The 22,900-nt window shown below is 38.8% G+C and overlaps 1 protein-coding gene across 1 annotated transcript; it reads left to right on the plus strand.

Annotated features, from left to right (window-relative positions):
* The first annotated feature begins 365 nt into the window (after positions 1-365).
* Positions 366-21,629, plus strand: ERAL1 (Era like 12S mitochondrial rRNA chaperone 1). The gene is made up of 11 exons (XM_072430354.1): positions 366-511; positions 2,020-2,184; positions 3,885-4,012; positions 5,318-5,395; positions 5,835-5,881; positions 10,287-10,348; positions 12,918-13,030; positions 15,217-15,546; positions 16,676-16,825; positions 18,632-18,712; positions 20,923-21,629. Exons 1-11 carry the CDS (start codon positions 466-468, stop codon positions 21,043-21,045), a joined length of 1,323 nt encoding a protein of 440 aa, XP_072286455.1. The 5' UTR covers positions 366-465; the 3' UTR covers positions 21,046-21,629.
* The last annotated feature ends 1,271 nt before the right edge of the window (positions 21,630-22,900 follow it).

Genomic DNA, 22,900 nt, shown 5'->3' on the forward strand with positions numbered 1-22,900 from the left:
TCAAATATCCCCAATGCAGATATAATTTTAGAAACTATATAAAAATTTTAATTTATTTTAAGATAAGATTAATTACATGAGATTCTCTTTACCTTTCATCAGAGTCTAATTTTGAATGTAAAGGAATTCTTCCAGGACTTCTATCTAAGCACAACACTCAGTTCAGATTTCCAGCATCCCAAACATTATATCCCTTACAAAACATTATTACTGCTTGTATGTTTGTACAATCCGACTGAAATGATAGCAAGATGACTTTTTACTGAATGAAGCAGCGCTTTTCACAACTAAGTGCGTTAAAAAATAACCACAATAGTGATAAAAAGCTTTTATTTATAGTTTGTTTTGCCAGTACTAAAAATGGCGGCTGATGTTTGCGGACTTGCGTGCGATGTAATCAGGGCGACACTCCAATATGGCGGCGTCCATGAACACGGCATGAACGTATTGTAAACCGAGGCGAAGATGTGGTCTGCAGCTCTTAGGGCTGCGCGGTTTGGAAGAAGAACAGGTTAGTGTATGTGACAACTCTGAAATGGCAGACTGACATGCCGGGGGAGGTGTCACCCGAGCACGGAAAATTGCATAGTTCTCTATAGTGGTGTCTCACAAGGTCTGTGACCTGTCAGGGTGATTCTGTGTCCTAGATCAACTGCCAGTGCAAAAGATAATGACTTCAGCCCATCTCGTGCAATTATTTCATATACAGACATATTATATATGACTCTGATCACTATCCTGACATAAATAAAACTCCATTTATTGTATTGATTAGCTTGTGAGCATACTATGTGCCTGCATTACCCGATGAGAAGGACAGAGTTCACATACACATAATATATTATACTTGATACTGAAGAGAAGAATACATAGCCTGAAGATCTTTGTCTATAATGTGACATCTTCCTGCTGTGATCACATGATCAGTCTGTCTAAATAGAAACATTTTAAATATTGTCACATAGAAAGTCAGGTTAAAAATAGACATAAGTCCATCAAGTTCAATTACTAGGGAATAAAACATATCCCAGATATAAAGCTCTATGGACATAGTTGATCCAGAAGGCAAAAAAAACCCTGGTACAATTTGCCCCAACAAGGGAAAAAATTCTATTCTGATTCCATGAGGCAATCGGATGTTCCCTGGATCAACAGTGTCTGTTATCTTTACTTTAAATCATTAACACCCAGTTATATTCTGTGCTTCTAGAAAAACTTCCAGCTCTTTTTAAAGCAATCTATAGTAGTTGCTGAAACTACTTCCTGAGGGAGCCGATTCCACATTTTCACTAACCTTACAGTGAAGAATCCCTTCTTTATCCATAGGTTAAAATTATTTTCCTCCAGATGCAAAGAGTGCCCTCTTGTTCTTTGTAATTATTTCAAAGTGAATGTGCAAATAATTTTGCAAAACTCCAGAAGATACAGATCATTGCTTGGGTGCCTTTTATTTATTATGCTTTTTATTTATGATTTGAAATGACAATGCATTGTAGGTGTGTGTGTACACACACATCATTGTCAGGGTTCTCCCCAGGCCCTTTTAGCAGGGCGCACCACCCGGCACTTTTCAGCACCCACCCGGCTGTTTTTGGGTGGTTACTAAAGAGTTTGGTCACAATACGGGGGCTGCCACCCACCTATAATTTCTTCCCACCCGGCTTAAAATAACTTCTGGGTTGAGCACTGATTGTGTAGCAGTTACACTGTCGCAGCATCTGATTATAAGTTAATAGGTTAAGGATATATAATATATATAAATATGCGTTGCATATAGAAGTGTAAATGAGGCCAGAAGCTGGTAGGTCAGTATAATAGCTGGGCAACTGAAATTTCCAGTAATAATACCTATAACTATTATGTGACAGGTTTACTTTAATGCTCACCTGCCAGGCAATCAGCGTTATCTTAAGTTGTAAAATTAGCAACTAAACACTTATTCTTAACAGGATACTTGTATGTTATATTTTTTGCAAGATATAAAATTTGTTTTTGTAACTTTTATCTTTCTGTTTCCAGCTTGTGTCATACTTCTAAGGAAACAGGAGCCCCTGAAGATTAGAACATTTGCAGCATGTCTGCATGAAAAGGACTCTGTTATCCGGAGTTTGCTGGGGGTGGGCAGCGAGCAGCCTGCAGAAGCGACTCTCACCCCACAGGCACCAGCCGTCTCCTTTAATAAAGGTAAAAGAACAAAAACATTACCTGAAATGTTCTGAGATAGCTTAAATGGCTTTAAAACACATGAACATATTATATATATTCACCCGGGCCCAGCACTTTACCCTGTATTTGCAATAGTTCCTGAATAATATGTGCATATAAAATGTAAATATGTCCAAAACTTTGCCTCTTAAGAATATACCAAAAGTTGCAATAGGTCCAGTTGTGAATATTGTAGTCCAACAGTGAAATAATTCATCCACTTGCAAATCTCTCTTGCATCTTCTTTTTTTTTTTTTTTTTTTGTAAATACTTTTATTCAGATATTGGTATATGGTTTACATAACAATAAAATGTCATGTTACACAATGTACAAAAAACCAATATGAAAACACAAGCCAAATACACAAACAGATTAATATATTGCAATGATGGAATAATAAAATAAAAAGAAACCCCAGTATCTCTGTTTTTTGGGGGAAGATGGGGTGTGTGGGGGGGGGGGGGTGTTCTGACTTATTGTGTCAAATCGGTCTTTACAATCAAACACAATAACTCACTCTTCACAAGAAGAGTCACCGGCCAATCTACCATACTCTGTAGATGTACTAAACTGAACCCAGTAATACCGGGTCTAGATACATTTATGGGTCTGATCCTTCCCAGCTGTCATCATGTCCTCCATTCGGTAAACATCTGCCACCCTCCTTAACCAGTGCCCAGGGGGTTGGCGGTTTGTCACACTTCCACATTGCATGAATGCATGCCTTTGCGGCATTCAGGAGATGTCGTAATAAAGAGCTTTTTTATGCCTTTTTCAACATATCAAGGACATGGAGTAACACCAAAGCGGCTTTATCTTTATTATTAATATCTGTGAGCTTATGGACTTATGGTTCAGCTTAGTTTACCATCAGTCGCATCAGCAACAAGAAAAAAAGCAGGGGTTAGATAGCATTATTCTTTTAACAATTATTCATAAAAAGGCTACTTAAATCTGCCCACATAGTGCTATGCTACAATTTGCATGGATGTAGCAGGTACATTTACAGGTACGTTTACTCTTCATCCTTTCAGGTAATACCTCTATTTACTTAGACCCAATAATGAAATCCGTGGCTCTCTGTGATTCTCTATGCAATGCATGGCTGGTAGGACAGACAGCCAGGAAGCTGTACATAGCCACATCAAACATTATATTTTCCCACCTTAGTACTCTTTTTAAAAGCCCACAGCCCTGACGCAAGCAGTCTGGCTTTTGTGAATTATAAAAAAAAATATAAATATGTCTTCATGGGTAAATATATATTGGGAGAAGTTGGCACCATCACCTGAGGTAAGGTTCAAAAGTGATGCTGCACCTCAGTAATTTAAAAAATGAATGTTATATGCAGGCCAGAAACAAAGTTAGGAAGGGAGGAAAAAGCTGTGTGTAGCTGGACATTCCCTAGCTAGGAAATTAGGGAGACTTGCTTCATTTTCTAATGGATTCTGTAAAGCATGCACTGCCTTTAGAATAAAACATTTCAGTACAGGAGAGGAGCCTGTACATTGATGTAACACTGAAAATAAGATTACAGTTCTGCTTTACTTTTTCAGGTTGCTTAGGACGTAGCGCCGGGTTGTACGCATGTATAAAGGCCCAATGTGACTGCTTCCAAATAATACAATTGACTTGCAGTTTGATTTATTACATTATTTTTTTCTTTCTGTCTCCACAGCTGATCAAGATGATTTATTGAGACATGCCCCAGACCAACCAGAGAACTCAAGAGTCCTTAAAATTGCTATTATAGGAGCCCCAAACGCTGGAAAATCAACTTTATCCAATCACCTACTTGGCAGAAAGGTATCCAGTCAAAGCATCTCAGTAATGTGTTTTAAAGGGTTGCATTAACTTTGTAACAGGCAGCGTTGTAAGTGGAGGTTGAGACACAAAAGTCTTTGCTTATAAATCATTTCACCTGTGGTGCATCCAACTTTAAACCAAAAGGTACACATTATTCTTTCAATTAGAAAAATGTATGAATCATGTTCAATTGATTCATATAGTTTTTAATTGAGTTCAGTATGAAAAATGTGTATAGTCTGGGGAATATTTAAAGTGACTTTTGGGTGAAACAGTGTATAAATAGACCGCATACGGTAGTGCTTCTTTCCAGAGATAACCACTCTAAGGCTTAACAGTTGTTTAAGTCCAAGATCAGCCCATTTTGTTTTAGATAAGGTAGTGAAGGTGTAGAACCTTAGTCAAGTGTTTACTGCTAAGGCATCCTACCCTGCCATATTCTGAAGTTATATCACTCAAACAGTGACACAAACTGTATAAAATAAAGTTTCTAACTCCTTTTTAGTGCTGTGAAACAAATGTGTTTCTGCCTCTTTGGGACAAGTTACATTCCCTTCCCATGAGGCAGAAGGAAATCTCCTTAACATTGCTCCTTTTTTTTGCATTGTCAGCCTAATACTGAGCACAGCTCACATGATTTCTTTAAAAAGGTAGGATGTGTGTTTGGGCAAAGTCACTGATTTAATACCTTTGCTTGAACATCACTCTTCGTTAGAGACCACAATCTCCTGCATCTATGGCTGTGCGCATGTGCTGGTGGTCATTGCCAATTATAGTTAACGTCACCCAGCCTTTATAACAACCAAGGTTATGGGATTTTAGAGCTTTACTGCTTGATTATTTATCCAAATAACCTGGAAAAACTATGCCACAAATCAAAGTCACATTATCTGGGTGCTTGCTTTGGGATCTTAAGCTGCATAGCTGAGTATTCAGCAAACTTCCAGCCTCTGTATATTACTCTGTAGCCATGTCATGTCTCTACCTATAAATGTGCATGGAGTTTTCTCCAACAATCAGCAGGCTACAGAGCGAACTGCAGGGGACAGAAGATAATTGGGGCCAGAACTTTGCTGCTGAAGATTTCAGAATCGGGGGCACAAAGCTAAGTATAATACTTTTTTTTTTTTTTTGAGAGGTTAGAGCTGTGCCCTTTTAAAGAAGTCCTAATAGAATCTTTGAAACTAGGATACAAAGCACTGAGACTGCAGCACTGGCAGGTGACCTCATGTGCTGGGGATTAATACATGAATGATACCACTGATATAAATCTTGTGTGATCATATTCATACTTTTTGTTTCCAGCTTTTTCCAGTATCCAGTAAGGTGCACACTACCCGCTGCCAAGCAAAGGGGATCATCACTGAAGATGACACACAATTGGTAAGTACACAATGGCATCTCTTTGTGTATTCATCGAGTTATTGGTATAGGAACATAAATCACAGTGTCTCCAGCTAAACTGCTCTTCAGTGCCCTTGGACCCAAAACATGTAATTCTGAATGTTAATAGATATACCACCTAGATAAACCTATATTTTTTGTTATGCTGTCATAATTAAATAAGTAGGTGTAGCTTTGAATGTAATGGGGAAGCTTAAAACCCCTGACAGATTTTACTGTTATTCTGGGCCCCATTGGAGAGAATACCGTCATCTTCTGTCCCATTCTATCCAAAATAAAGAAAGTTTAGATATAATTACTACTATGTCACTACTTTTAGAGTGCATGATTTATATATACATTCTGTACAGTAAAATTATTTGTACTAAAACAATTACAAACATTAAACTAAATTTAAATAATATTTATTTTTAATTAGATTCTCCTTGACACCCCAGGTATGGTCAATGCTGTCAAAGTAAAAAGGTAAGATACGCTCACAGATACCTGCGGGCGCTAGTGTGCAATCTAATTTACATGTTCTTTAAAGTTACTTTGTACATGCTGTAGTTGGAAACATTGGTTAGTGTTTGTTTCCAGTGGCAGTATTCTGTACAAAAGGGAGGTGAGGGATAAGCACAAGTAGAAGGCTCCTATTGTGTCCTTTCTATTAGAAAAACAGGGGCAACTTGTGATGGATGCATGGAAGGCTTAAGCTTTGGGTACTCTACAGTTGAGAAAAAAAACATTATTGCAGACTTGGCCTGATTTTGCTGTTCAGGACTGAAATAATTGAGGAGTAGTTGGTTCTTCCTTTATTTATAATCATCAGTCCCATGTGATAATTAAAGAAAAAAAAGATTTGTATATATTTATAGGGCATACTGCTGGCTAGAATGCTGGTTTTATAATATTTTCTGTAACCATGTAAACAGTGAGAGCCCCAGTACTGATTTTATAAAATGTTTTCTCTCTAACATCACCCATATGGTGCTTTCTTGTTACAAGTCTTTCAACAGAGTAAACAATCAATAATATATATATTCCTTGATCAATAGGTTTTGTATTAAGGTTGGCTTTAGGGCTTTGCTGCACGCATGCAATCAATGAACAGGGTAGAAAAGGTTAATGTGAGATTAGATCATGCTCAATAGAAATGCTGGACTGTTCTGTGGATCCAATAAGAAGGTTATTGCTAAACAATCAGCTGCTTGTGGTAGTTCTATCTCAATATGCTGTTTCAGCAACCAATATTAGCTGGTGCTACTGACACTGGGAACAATGACATTGATTTTGGACATTGTAACAAGTGAGTTTGCTTTTGGTTTGCTATGTTGGGTTATAAACATTGCTTGTTTGATGAGCTCTTACAGTCCATAAATTTTTGGACAGACAACTTTTTCTCATTTTGGTTCTGTACATTACCACAAGTAATTTTAAATGAAACAACTCAGATGCAGACTTTCAGCATTATTTCAGTGGGTTGAACAAAACGATTGCATAAAAATGTAAGGAATTAAAGCTTTTTTTTACACAATCACTTCATTTCAGGGGCTCAAAAGTAATTGGACTGAAAATAAAATGTTCATTTCTAATACTTGGTTGAAAACCCTTTGCTGGCAATGACAGCCTGTAGTCTTGAACTCATGGACATCACCAGATGCTGGGTTTCCTCCTTTGTAATGCTCTGCCAGGCCTTTACTGCAGCGGCTTTCAGTTGCTGTTTGTTTGTGGGCCTTTTGGTCAGAAGTTTAGTCTTCAACAAGTGAAATGCATGCTCAATTAGGTTCAGAACAGGTGACTGACATGGCGATTCAAGAATATTCCACTTCATTTAGCTGGATTTGAGCAGACAGTATGTCTCTGAACACCTCAGAATTAATTCAGCTGCTTCTGTCCTGTGTCACATCATGGATAAACACTAGTGTCCCAGTGCCACTGGCAGCCATGCACGCCCAAGCCATCACACTGCTTCCGCCATGTTTTACAGATGATGCGGTATGCTTTGCATCATGAGCTGTTCCACGCCTACTCCATACTTTTCTCTTGCTATCATTCTGGTAAAGGTTGATCTTGGTTTTATCTGTCCAAAAAATGTTCTTCCAGAGCTGTGCTGGCTTTTTTAGATGTCTTTCAGCGAAGTCCAATCTAGCCTTTCTATTCTTGAGGCTTATGAGTGGCTTGCACCTTGCAGTGCTCCCTCTGTATTTACTTTCATGCAGTCTTCTCTTTATAGTAGACTTGGATATCGATCCCCCTACTTCCTGCAGAGTGTTGTTCACTTGGTTGGCTGTTGTGAAGGGGTTTCTCTTCACCATGGAAATGATTCTGCGATCATCCACCACTGTTGTCTTCCGTGGACATCCAGGTCTTTTGGCGTTGCTGAGTTCACCAGTGCTTTTCAGCCCCTGAAATTAAGTGATTGTGTTAAAAGAGGCTTTAGTTCCTCACATTTTTATGCAATCTTTTTGTTCAACCCACTGAATATAAGCTGAAAGTCTGCAGTTCAACTGCATCTGAGTTGTTCTATTTAAAATTATTTGTGGTAATGTACAGAACCAAAATTAGAAAAAGGTTGTCTCTGTCCAAATATTTATAGACCTAACTGTATATTGGGCTCCTGTATTGTCAATGACATCCAAAAACCACTGCAAATAAACGTGCAACAACCAGCTGTGATAATTGTTCATGATAACCAAATGTATTTAAAGTTGAAGCATCCTTTTCACTGGCTACAAACCTCACAATCTGATTGTACAATGTGTTTTCTTCTAAATAGTGTAACCTAATGTGTCTGCATGTGAGTTGTTAACACTAGTTAGTTGTTAGAGAATTGAAAGATAACTATATAATGATCTTTCGGTTTGGTTTTAAAGTGTATGTTAAAATTTTGAGTGATGGGGTTTTTCGAAGTACTTTTAGGTCAAAGTTTAATACGTTTATTTTCAACAGGCATTGTATTATCATGGTATATTCATAGCTTTTCTCACCACAACTCTTTTAAAAGCACTCCTCCATTCCCTCTAACATCCATGAGCTATCATTTTTATTATTATTATCCAGTATCTATATAGCAATGCTTTAACCAGGATCCAAATTCTGATTTTTGTAAAAAGACAACCGCTAAGCTTTCATCTATAAATCTAACCACTCCTCCTTACTGCTTACAAAGAAGAGGATTATAATATAACTTATAACTTATAGTTGTTAAAAACTATAGACCAGGTTCAACATGTATACCTATTATATAATGAAAAAATATATATTGTTGGTAAGCTTTAACCTTGCACTCCAGGCTACTTCTTCTAAATCCACTCATTCAGTGCTGTCATATTGCAATGCGTGAGATAAATGTAAAAATGTAATTCAATATGTTAGAGATTCCCCTCAAATACGTATCCTACAGTAATATATGCCAGTCCCAAATTAGTTAAATCAACGTAAAACATTTCTGTTTTTCGCTTATGTTTTATGTTGATAGGATAAATGCATGTTTGACTAGGTGGGGAAAAGAAATAGGTGCAAATATTTTACTTAACCACAGTCTTCCTTCTTTCATGCAACTGGTCCCGTGCAGGCACTTCACTGTCTGGCTAGTTGCAGCTCTCTGATATTGTTACACGGCTGGTTCTGCATTGTATGGGAGGATAGCCACATTCCAGAGAGCTAGACAGCGGATTAGAGTGCAGATGCTGGAAGAACAGGAAGGGAAGTATTTGTACTTCTTTCCCCCTAACAAAATCAGCATTTAATTTATGCATTGCAAGGTAGTCCACTTTTTGGGTACATTTAGTCCAAAACAGGGCTTTAAGGGCACTTCAAGAAAAAAAACTTGTTATAAGCATTAAAACCTAAAGCTAACCAGTGATTAGATGAAGTGGCTGCATTAGTTTCTGTTTTTCAGGTTAAGAATATGTGCAGCAAGTAAAGAAAATGCTGTCAGATCTTGCTAGCAATGGAGTGTTACTGTCAACTTTCTAACACTCTTCTATACTTTGTTCCATCTTAAAATGCCCACCCCTGGTATGTTCCATCTTTTTACAGTAGAACCCCGGTTATCCAGATTATTCCAGATAATCCAGGACTTTGATGATTGCTCTGCTCCGCGACTGGCTAGCAGAGGGAAGAGAAGCCCTGATGACGCTTGAGATTTCATCAGGGTTTCCTTTTCCTCAGCCAATTGCAGATGTGTTCTGCATCAAAGAACACATGCCACAGCTCCGCTAGGGCTCGGGAGCAATCAAGAAAGCAAAGCTGTCAGCATAGCAGAGCTCCGCTCCGTGATTGGCTGAGGACAGGGAAACGCTGAAGAAGGCTCAAGCGTCATTAGGGTTTCCCTTTCCTCAGCCATCCAGCACTAGAGGTGAATGGGGACAAGTCTCCCCAATCAAGTCTAATGCTGAATGACTTAGAAAAGGAAACCTCAGTTATCCATAAACTACATGTGTCCAGAATTGCCCATTCCCCGTGGGTGCCGGATAACTGAGGTTCTACTGTATTATGCCCCAACTGTCCGGTGTCTCTGTATTGTGACCCAACTTTTCAGTAACCACCAAAAGGAGGTTACTGAAGTGCCGGGAGGAGCGCCCATTTATAAGTGGCCTGGGGAGAACACTGGACAGTGATGGCAGTTTTCATAGATACAGAGGAGAAATAAGTGTACACCTAAATTGTGTTATTCACAAGGTTACCAAGTAAAATAAAACCTGAAATAAGGAAACAAATGCAGTCACTACATCTAGGGACTGGAAAGCTTTAATATGACATTTTTGATTTTGGATGTAGATAATATTAAAATTGGATAATATAGTAGAACAGTAAGTAGGTCTTTGTAAGATACCATTTACTCATGCAGTTTGTTCAGTTGTGCACCTTGTCTTTCAACTTGTAGGCATAACCTGGAGAAGTCCCTTCATCAGGACCCCTGGGAGTCTGTGAAGCTGGCTGACGTTGGTTAGTATATTTTCCTATTTACACTTAAGCTGTGGGTTAGGAGAAGGTCACCGGCAGTCTGAGCGCAGTGCAGATACATTGGCTTATCTCCTGGGGCAGAAAACCTGTTCTCACTGGTGCACAGCAGATGTACAAGGAAAACCTATTATAGACACATTCCTATATATATGTGAAATAGGACACTGTATATACGGCCTGATTAGAAGATGTGAAGATTAATGAAGGGAATATATGCCTGTATGCCAGTACAAACTGCAGCAAGGGGCTTAGAATACCGTGAGGCTCTGAAGTGAGCAAGTGCTTTAAATGGAGCCGCCTGTTCAGTAAATGTCTGCTGAAGATGGATTAGAATTGCAAATGAAATCATAAGTGAGAGGCTTCATTCTTCTCATATTCTATGACTGTGACAGTTACATGAGCTGGGATATTGAGATTGTTCCTGCCTTGTACTATTTAGACATAAATTACACACTACACCTGCAGTATGAAGAGGATCTTATTGAATATGCATCGTATTCGGAGTCAGTAAATATATTTATCTGCATCGCTGCACCTGAAGTGTATTTTAATGCTGTATTTCTTTTAATATGACAGAAGAAGATACCGGATAAAAATGATTTGAATACAAAACTGCATTTATTCAGGAGGCATTGCTGTCTTGTTTAGCTTTTATTTCATGGGATATTACACAGTCAAATACATTGAGGCCTAGGTAGAACAATGGGGTTCTATAATTGTACTAATTAGTATATGATGCAAATTTGTTTATGGTGTAACTATTCAGTTGGGAAAGTTCTTTGTCCCTGTACATCAGGCATGTCCAAAGTCCAGCCCAGGGGCCAATTGCGGCCCGTGTTCAGATTTCTATTGGCCCACAGCCTCTGTCAATAAATCAATATTATGCAGCCCGCCAGCACTGCTGACCAAAAAATACATGTGTACAAAAAAGCTATTTTATATTTCAGTAGAGTTGATCAACCGCCTTCCAATTATCGGCCCGCTACTCTACGGTTATATTCAGCAGGTCGGGAGTCACCATGTGTGCACAGGGTGACCTACGTCATTATAGTGGGTATGTGCTTTCGGGACCCGCATGGACCATGCCCACTCTGATTCCAAGAACACGCTCTGCACGGAGCCCACATTGACACATTGACTCCATGCACAGGGAATCTCCCACGTCACCCTGGTGGGCGTGTGCTGTGCGGGACCCGTGCAGACCACACCCACACTAACCCTGGTTACCTTGGTTAGTGTTAGTGAATAACCACGTGTTCATGATGACCAATTAATAGTCACTTTATATGTTGCATTTAAAGTGAAATGCCATCCCATTTTACCAAACTTCTGGTGAATAGTTAGGTACTGGTGAATAGTTAGGTATAGGAAACTTTGTCTCCAGAATGGAATGGAAGTCAACATTTGTAAATACACATTTTAGGTACTGTGTAGATTACAAAGGACAAACCCCAGTAAAATCCTGGGATCATTTCTAATACTCCCCCAAAAAGCAAAGAATAAAATAGCTGTGTGTTGGTTGCCATGTATGTCAAAGCTAATGCTATTCTATAATAATCCAAAGCAGTAGGCTAACTGCTTACTCATAAACTAAGCATGGCCTGAGAAGCATTAAAAAGTAACTACAAGATTATAACTAGACCGTGTCAGTTCCCCACTGGCTTTATCCAAAGGATTCCTTAAAGGACCAGAATGCCTGATATTAATGTTTCTGTAAAGGAATGTGTATCTGAGATATGAGAATGAAAGACCTGGTTCCCAAATCCTATGATGAGTATGATCCAAGTTATCTCATAATTGAATTCTAATGAGTTAAGGATCACAATGTAAACCACATTTTTTGGATCTGCCATATTGTCTTTTGCAGCTATCGACTTAGAGCACCACTCTTCCTACTCCAACTTTCACATCCTCCCAACTAAATAATGACTCACTGACATAATTTTCACTAAATTCAGCCATACATGAATTGACTGTTATTTGATCAACTCTTCCACGTGGGCTCTTCTAAGAATGTCTATTGTCATCTGCAAACACTCTCACTTGATTCATTGATGAGGCACGGGATAGTGGTAGATCAGCAACTGACAACCAATCATGTGAACAAACCGTAATATAACACAATTATTAGGGCATATTTCCTACTCACATGGGTCAGTATTACCAAATCACATTGTTTTTTCAGTTTCCTCTTTTATGTTCTGAAACAAATATTTTAGTCACTGTCTATGATGTTCCCTTCTGATATTTTTTACATCATTACTGGATCAACTTACTAAAGGAAATTCGTCACAGATACTAGTGCTAATAGCTCAAAAGTGTGCTGCCTCTATGGCAGCAATGTTCACCTGTTTAAATGTTTAGGTGACAAGCAAAATTAGAGTTCAATCTAAATACCTGCAAACAAGTTCAGGGACGGTTAAACCTAATAAAGCTAGAGGATGACTGTGACAACCTGGAAGTGGCTCTGGATACACAAAGATGAGAAAAGTAGTAGATGTAGTTTATGAAGTACATGGATACTATAATGATATTTTGCTCTTTTCTGCAGTGCTTGTGTTGGTGGATGTTTCAGTAAAGTGGATGCGAAGCTCTTTGCACACAGAAGTTCACAAGTGTTTGTCTCAGAATCCATCCATCCCCAGCATTCTGGTGCTGAACAAGGTAAGGTACATAAACGTGAGTCAGGCTACCTAAGACAATACAATCAGATAAAATGTATCTAAAGCTTTATTTTCTTATCCCAACATCCCTACTTCATCATTCACACCCCCTATAAATTGTGCACGTCACACTAGGAATAGTTTCTTTTTGCAATAATGAACAATTTTAAAATGTTCATATTCTTCCAAATTACTTTTCTTCCAGTTTCTTTATCTGAGACAAGTTGCACATATATATTGTATATGCAGATGGGCCAGTATGCACTGTTGCCAATTTTGAGCATCCAGTTAGTTTTCTGCTCCTTCTATTGGTATTCTCTGGCATAAGGTCAGCAGTTTTCTAGATCTGATTGATCATACACACAATGTGAATTGTGTACTTTTGATCAATATTTACTCAGAAACCCAAAAATCAGTAATTTATTATCTGTCAGCTTCTAATTTACCTTCGGATCTAATTCTGTTTGAATTTTTCATATAATGATGGTATCTGTACTGAAGATCATCCCATATGTAAAAGACCTTTGAGTGTACAGAAAGCCACATCTACTAATTCCTAGACAAAGTTATAGGATGTTTATGGATTGCAGCTGTCAGTAGACGGATCTTAGGCCAGGATAGGTCCTCATCCACTGATAACAGACCTGTGTTTATGGGGAAAATGATCCCTGTAGTTTATATCTGTAAACAAATTTAGTAATATATATATATAAAAAAAGTGTTTTTCCTCTCTAGGCCTTTTCATTTTAAGGACACACTTTGGAAGAAAGGTATTGCATCATAACATTTGTAGCGTGCAGAAAAAGATAACTTATCACCAGCGTCCTGCTGCGTGGATTCTGCCTCCAATTAACTTTTACATATACTTGCCATTCACCATATAATCAAACGATCATTTTCAGGAGCTGACCTATAATTTTCAGAGAACATACTACTTTGGCTCCTCTTTGAACCAGGTATTCTCGGCTCCTGGTAATTTTAAAGATCGTTTACCCCCTACCTGAAAGATAGTTGGATCTGTCAAGCATCTTGCACTATATACCATAAATATTTTTCTGTAGTGTTCACCTTTTGTTGCAGTTTAGTGCTGTTGATCTCTTGCAGCCACTACCTGGAGTTTTTACATGAAATCCTACAGCGGTTGCATGGTATTTCTCATGGTGGACTTCCTTACAGTCACAGTCCGCATAATGTGTGTTGAAATGATCATTTGTATTTCCATTGGAAGCCCACCTGATAAGGAGACAAAACAATAACAAAATGAGCTATTATGACCAGATAAGGTTTTATTTATTGGGTGTTCATATTCTTGTAAGGTTTTCTGCTTAAAACAAATCACATTTTGGACAGTTGATGTTTATTATTAATTTTCAGATGTATTTGGGGAGGATTTGCTTACAGAAACATTATGTCTTCGTATTGATGATAAAAGACGAGCATATTAGCCAGGCCAAATGTTGTGAGGTTTACCAGTGTAGATTTGCTTCTTGTAGTGGTAAGCACAGAGAAGTAGCTATACTGAAATGGTAAAGATTTGGAATCACGTATCAGCTTTATTAATGCTTAATGTATTATAGGTTTTTAGGTGAGGTGACATTCAGTTACTTTTAACAGGCATTTTGTGCTTTGTTTCTAGTTATCCTCCCGAGAATGCATTTCTTGCACCTAGACTCTAAACACATCTAAACCTTTGTTCATTTCTATTTAATGGGATATGATGGGATTAGCAGTTTACATAAGAAAGATGAAATTGTTTTGCTTTCTGTCCAGCTTACCGGAAATGGTTGTATATCTGGTGAGCAACAGTTGTTTGCTGAAAATATTCTTAGCCTAAAAAAAATAAAAATAATGCAGCCCCAGCACTTTGGACTGGTTAGCTGCAAAATATTACACCTTTTGGTCTTGGGTTTAGGTATAGGTATAGGTTTAGATGTGCAGCTTCCGGCAGCCAGCCGCTCACTACTGAACTGCTATTTGCTGCGCCCAGCATTTTCTATTAGGCTGCCATGGGTAGAGGGGTCATGTCTTACCCGTGGCATTGGTTCACTGGCATATGGAACTTCAGTCTTAACATAGCCTAAATGGCTTCTGGAACCTTCCCAGACAAGGCACTCTATTATAGCATTGTAGTTATAAACCATATTTTTCAGATACACCAATTCTTACCTCCGGATTGTCTGGCTTTAGGTTGACCTCTTACGCGATAAAGGCTCTTTGCTGGAAATAACAGAAACATTAACTGAAGGAATAGTTAATGGGAAGAAAGCTTACTCTGGGTCTAAAAACTCACATAAGAAAAACAAACAGGAAGATGCCACATCAATGAAAGAAGATAAAGCCCAAATGAGAACTGAACATTCGGAAGGATCCATAACCGATCCAGCCTCTGATGTCTCTGCAGATCATCCTACTAAGGTGGGACTCAGTCCGAGATATCCACAGAAGGTTGGATGGGCCCATTTTCAAGAAGTTTTCATGCTTTCCGCCATATATGGAGAGGAAGTTGAAACACTTAAGGTAAATCACATTGTTTGATGAACTAAACTGTGGGTGGGACAAATGTAACATTTTTTCAGTCAGTCCCATCTTCCTGCTCCTTAAAAACATTCTTTCTTCTAAAATTGGAACCTCTTCTTATTTAAATGTGATCAATAGCACATCTGCAATTGTACTGATGAGCCGCTAGTAATCTGCTGCATGTCTTGTACACCAACCAATGTAATCTCATCCTCACTACCTTCTCCTTCTGCCAACTCACAAAAATCTCTGTCCTGCAAGTATTCCCCAGTAGGGCTTCAGTCAAATAACTTCCTACTTCCTCCATCAGTCACTGTGTTTTCTCTTGCAAGCTCATATGTCCTGCACTGTACAGAGTGAGTGGTGCAAGGAACGTTATAAGGAAACACCCTGGTGATGGATGTTATAACACCTGCAGTTTTGTTCTGTGCTTTTGTAACATGTCAGCCCTATTGCTATAAGCAGAGAAGTAACTTCAACATTTTTTTCCCTTTTATTGTCTGTTTTATTAAATGTTAAAAAAAAGAATAGTAGAAGGAGCTGGTGGAAAAGGCAAATCATCAGTTGAGAGCTGCCCTCTCCCCTCGCATTGGCACTTAGTTGTAGGTATGTTCCCCTGATTCATATATAGTAATGAAGATGTGACTATCCCCCTCACACTGACAGTAATTAGAGAGGTGCCCATAGTCATTGTTTGGGGACAAGTGCCTTCCTCCCTCACGGTAATGATCTTTTTTTTACAAAGACACCATTGTATTGGAAGGGTAGGTCATTGGGAGTGGGCTGTGCCATTGTTTCAATTCTAGTTTATATTGATGCTTGGAAAAATATCCAGTGCTCTAATGATACACTTGCATTGCATTACTTGATGTGTTTCCTTTTTAGCTAACCACTTTTATAGCAGCCAAATGTCAAATACTATTATATATAGTGCTGAATGAACAATTGCTGAATATTTCAGTTGAAGCAATATCACCTATTTATGGGGCATTAGAAGTGACACAGTGATCCTTTCCTTATTTATTGATGTTTTAGACTATGGATAAAGTTTGCTTTGACTACTCCAAATCTGATTGTTTAAATTCCGATTGATCACAATATGATATGATTCCTTGCTGTCTTCTTTTAGAGGTACCTGATGACTCTTGCCAAGCCTGGAGAATGGTTATTTCATAGTGATGTTGTCACCACCCAGTCACCTGAGGAAATCTGTGACAATATTATTAGAGAAAAGCTGCTGGAGTACTTGCCTCAAGAGGTGCCATACAACATTACTCAGGTAAGATGATCCACTCCACCTCTAATTAGATTGTTCAGAGCTCTTCACGAATTGCTTGTTTTATAGAGTGTACACAATGCATTTAGGTTTATGTACAACTGACTGCAGGAATGGCCCTTTCTTTCCGGGCCCCAGTGACTGGCACCTTGTCAGCCAATTGACCACCTTCACCGCTGTGCTTGTTCTTGAAAGACCCAGCGTTTGAACATTTTACAGCGGGCAGCAGCCAACAGTACTGAACTGCTCACTGTTGCCCCATTCATGCTCTGTGGGCTGCTGCAGAAAAAGCTGTTTAAGGGTGTTCAGGAGCTGCAACCTCACCACCAGTCTGAATATTGCCTTACTGACCTTGGACAGAACTCAGAATTCAGGGTGATGCAGTTGTCCTAATTTTCAAACTTGTTCCAGTTTAACAACTAAGAATGTGGTGAATCATTATGACAGTTTGAAATAGAGCGTTTTGAGGCTACTGAGGGCTACAAGGTGCAGAAATACAAAAGTAGAGGTTAAAAAAAATTATTCAAAAAACAGTTAACATACAGTCAATGTCACATTCACTGCTTTATAAACATACTCATTAGTCTGTACTAAAACTGTACATGTAGTTTAGCACTAACCCTAATGCTGCCTTCCAAGCTATGGAGCATATATATAGCAGGAAACATGCAGAGAGCCAGATTACCTGGAGGCAGCCCTTTTACACCTTAAGGGCACAGCAACATGATAGAGACCCAGAAAAGTGTGAAGAGTTGTGGGTCTACCCCCAAATACAAAAAGAAACTATGGAATACGCTTTGATCAGTTTGAAACTAGCAAAAAGGGAAAGAATCACATGGCTAGAGCAATATTACATAACTAAACTTTTTATAGAATATTTAAAACTAGAAAATATGTTCTCTTACGTAGTAATTTTGTACAATTATGACAAGCCCTGTTTCTGTATAGGAGACTATCTGGGCCCTGGAGCAAGGGAGCAGTTTCTATTATCCAAATTCTCTAAAATCTAGCAGTAGAGGGTTGAGGTTGTCTGATGTATGTAACAGCCAAAACAATTAAACCAACTAATAAGTAAAGTGAATAATATTCATTATCTTGTTACAATGATTTAGCAACAGAACAAGCATTTCCAAAAGATCAGATCTTGTAGGGTGTCTGGGTATGTAGTGTTTAGTACCTACAAAATGTGAAACCGGTGAACTGGTCACAGGGTTTTAGGTGCCCAAGGCTCATTGCCCATCGAGGTTGGGATAGGGTTTACACTAGAACCACACAAGAGCTACTGTAGTGTAGATTGCAGAACAATTTATAGCCAGACATGAGAAAAAGGCGTCAGAACATCAGACCAGAGTGCCCATACTTACCCCATCCACAGTCAAAAGTGCCTACAAGGGGCACTGGGGCATCAGAACAGGTCCATTGAGCAAGGTGGCCTAGTCTGATAAATGTTTTCTTTTGAATTATGTAGACGGTTGGGTACATATATGTCATTTACCTGAGGATGAAATTACAGCATGCACCATAGAAAGAATGTAGACATGTGGAGGCAGTGTGACTTAAAGGATCTGCTGCTAATGCCAGATACAACCGAACACCTTCAGCGGTCTTGTGGGGTCCATGCTTCAAAGGATCAAACTAATACACAGGGGGACCTACATAAAATCTGGCAGGTGGTTTTATTGTTTTGGCTGATCTGTGTATTCTGCAATTGATTACTTATACTGTTATGATTGTGTATAGACATCAGAGCCTTGGCTATAGGACGTACATTGTAATCTTTTACCATGTTTTTTAACACTTCAATCACAGGTTACAAATTTATGGCAGGAAGGTTCTGCTGGTGAATTGGTTATTATGAAAACACTACTGGTGCCAAAAGAAAACCATGTGGTAAGTTGTTTGTCACACCATTGAATATAAATGTCACCATTTAGTAATGGCCTAAATCCCCGGTGCCTTTCTAGAAATTTATATCTACCAGTGCTCAACCCAGACATTTTTTTGAGCTGGGTGGGAAGAAGCTGAAGACGGGTTGCAGCTCCTGTATTCTGACCCGACTCTTCAGTAACCACCCAAAAACAGCTGGGTGGTTACTGAAAAGGGCCGGGTGGAACGCCCGGCTAAAAGGGGCTGGGAAAAACACTGTCTACCCTTTCTCCACTTACACTTTTGCTCCATTCAATGGATCCCCAGTGTTTTTGGCTTTTTTAAGAAAATGTGTCTCATGTTTTATATGGCAATACTAGGCCAATCCTTACTACCACAGAAGTGGTCTATAGCCCTTTGTATGCCAGAATTCCACATAATTGTACCTTACACAGCACTTTAATCTAAGCAGCAAAGGAAGTATACACTGCTGTCAAGAGCCACACTAAGGACAATTGGCTGCTTGGTCCTGCATGGGAAAACCACAGGTTAATTTAAGGTAGACCAGCAGTTTTAAAAGTATAATATATCTATATATTCATTAAAAATTGTGCTTATCAATGTCTCTTGTGCAAGAAACTTAGCTAGCTTTGATATCAGTCTCCTGTACCTCCTTCTATAGTAACTCCTGGACTAAGAAAGCCAATAAGGATCTGCCTTATGCACATGTGCTGACAGGAGAGAGCATCATGAGCAAAGGAGCATCCTTATCATGCTGCAGCTACTTCATTGTCCATGCAGAAGGCTGCTTGGGTTGTATTTTGTATACTGTGGCTCACCAAGCTATGCTGCTTAAGTGAAGATCAATGATTTTGCTGTGCTTCCCTCAGAATTACAAGTCCTCAGACAGGTTTGCACCTGCTTATTTCAATAGCGTGTTTAGCAGCTTGCCGTAAGTTGAGCTATGACAAAATTCCAATTACTCAAAACGCATTTGGTACATTACATCAGTTTGTTAAAAAGCGTGCTGCCTGTCAGCCATCTCATCATGGATGTCTGTACGATTCCTGAAACTCAAATTGGATAAAACAGAACTCATCATCCGCCCCCTCAAATTCCAAATCTCCCCCTGACATATTCCTAACTGTAACAACGCTGTCATTCGTCCTTCCCCTCAGGCACGTTGTCTTGGTGTCACCTTTGACTCGGCCCTCTCATTTACCCCCCATATTCAGAACATTTCCAGGTCCTGTCACTTTCACCTACGCAACATCTCCAAAATCCGCCCTTACCTGTCCCCAGAGACACTAAAACTCCTTGTACACGTTCTTAACATCTCTCGTCTAAACTACTGTAACCTCCTCCTCTCTGGTATTCCACTAACCTGACACTCTCCTCTACAATCTATTATGAATGCTGCAGCCAGACTCATCCATCCTACCCTCCGCTCCTCTTCTGCTGCATCTCTTTGTTGTTCTCTCCATTGGCTTCCATTTCACCTAAGAATCAAATTCAAGCTCCTGTGCTTTGCCATCAAATCCCTCCACAGTTCTTGTCCCACTTACATTTCTGACCTGGTAAAAAAAAACATCTCTCTACTCCTCCAATGACCTACAACTGACTTCCTCACTCATAACCTCATCACACACACGGCTTCAAGACTTTTCTAGAGCTGCCCCAACTCTCTGAATGGTCTTCTTCGTCCTTTACGGCTTGCTCCTACTCTCTGCTCATTTAAAAGAGCACACAAAACCCATTTTTTAAAACTTGCCTACCTTCTGTCTTTTGAAACCATCACTACTTCCCCGCCACTACATATCTCCCCTAGTATTGTGTGTTACTTCCCCCACCTCCTAGATTGTAAGCTCTTCGGGGCATGGTCCTCTCCTCCTCCTGTGTCACTCTTTGTATTCGTCTGCCATTTGCAACCCCTATTTAATGTGCAGCACTGCGTGATATGTTGGCGCTATATAAATCCCATTTAATATTATTAATAATAATAATAATAATATTAATGAAAGTAGCCTGCATTTTTCTGCCTTTGGGAACTTCTTACAAATTGGAAGAGGTCGGAAGGCAATTTTGGAGTAAAAGTGACTAATTGCTCCTACTGATCAGCTAATTTTGCTGATCAGTATACCTAACAGTTCTCATATATTTCCTAAAAACAATTCTAATAAATTTGTATAGTTTGGAATTTCCTTTTACTAATAATTGCTTGTATCCTTGTACAGAAACTAATCATTGGTGCTGGTGGGCAGCTCATCAACCGAATTGCTCAGGAGGCCGGACGAGATTTAATGAACGCTTTCCTCTGTGATGTCAGACTGCGCCTTACTGTAAAGTTCAGGAAGTGATGTCAATGGATTGTTCACACGCCCCAGGGGGAATAACACATGAACTGAAAATCAGACATGCCTTCCAGTGGTTTGAGGACAGTTTGGGATAAACTGAAAGCGCACAAGTTATTGGAAGCTTGCATTTCTACAAATGGGCCAATTCACTATACTGTATCTGGTATTTTAACGCTTATTATAAATTTCTCAGAAAGTTCCATTTACCTAAATATTGTAAAGCTATGAAGTCTGTACATCTGCAAAATAATACCCAACCAGTAATATAATGAGTAAACGCCATGAGTCAATTCAGCTGACCTGTGCAGAAAAGTTACTTTAAAACAATATTTCATAGAAAATGGCAAATAAAGCTTGTTAATAAAAAATACCACAAGTTTGGCAATTGTGAATGAAGCACAAAGGATTCATGGATAATGTAATACAATGATTTAATGTTTGTATAATGTATTAACACCAGTAGTGCAGGAGATGTTGTAAATACTAAAGTTTCCTAATGGACAAATAATATTATGTTTTTATGAGTTTATATAGTTAAGATCTCAACTTAAGTATTGTTGCAAAAATAAATAAATTTATGAACTTTCTATGTGTACTGACTGTGGTGTATATAAAGCTGGCAGGTGTCATATATTTATGTATTAGAACCACAACCCCAGCCCTTTTTGTTTTAATTGATCTAATTGCAGAAGTTATCAACTCCACTGTATACAATATCCTTATGACTGAAAATATTTTGGGTTATATTGTTTTATCCCAGGTTCCCTCATGTGTTTATATTTATTTCCCACACACTTTATATATTATACATCTTATTGTTTTCAATTAATTTTGTATGGTTTGTAAAATAATGAACTGTAATTATCCCAGTTTAAATGAGATTTTGGGGTCTATTTGTAAAAGCGGTGAATCTGACATTTATTAAAACATTCCCTGGTGAAGTATCCATTACTGCAACTGAAACTTTTAGACCTGAAAAGATCCTCCATCAGGGAATGTTTGAGTGAATGTAATGTACAGAAATGAACCAGTAATGTTCAGGGGGACACTGGTTACCAAAAAGCATTATTCATTGCATTCTGTATATTGGCTTCTAGTTATGAGGAAAAACTCTTTACAACTCTATAAGGTCAGGATCAATGCAATCAACTTTAAAAGCTCTATATTGGCCTAGATCCACTTTTAATGCACTTGGTATTCTCAGGCCCCTTTCACACTTGCAATGCAAAACCACATTTTTTAGCTGCTTCCTAGGTGGATAGCAAACTGTTGTTATGTGCACAGGAGCAGCACACCGCACTGCAGGTCAAGGCATTTTCACATATTGGTCCACACGACCAGAAGCAACATGCTGCTTCCCGGAACTGTGCTGCAACCACGTGCAAACTTGCACAAAATGGGTCCCAATCACTCCTAATTGGTTGAATAGGAATGGTTGGAAGTGTGGTAAAACATGTGGCTGCGCTGCGGTCAAGCCAAGGCCAAATGTCTCCACGTTCTTCAGAATCCTATATGTTGGATTCTACCCCTCTTGATTCAATCCCCATTCTTGCCAATAGAAAACACACATGTGTAATGTATGGTCTTTCCATTGGAATGAATGGAGATAATAGGCAGGTATGCAGCAAATCTTTCAGGGGAGTGGGAAAGGGTATTCTGTGGTTTGTCAGAAATGCTTTTCATGATGGTAATTGACTTTAACCTTTAACTGATTATTAATATTTAATGCCATGTATTTGTATTATTACAGGCAGAAATATATTAAACAAGAATGGAATCCAAGATTGTAGCAGCTTAAACACTGCAACTCCCATCATCCCTAGATGGCCATTATTGATTAAAGCTGTAAACATAAATA

The sequence above is a fragment of the Pyxicephalus adspersus genome, chromosome 1 (genome assembly GCF_032062135.1).
Source record: "Pyxicephalus adspersus chromosome 1, UCB_Pads_2.0, whole genome shotgun sequence".
In the NCBI taxonomy this organism is placed as follows: Eukaryota; Metazoa; Chordata; class Amphibia; order Anura; family Pyxicephalidae; genus Pyxicephalus; species Pyxicephalus adspersus.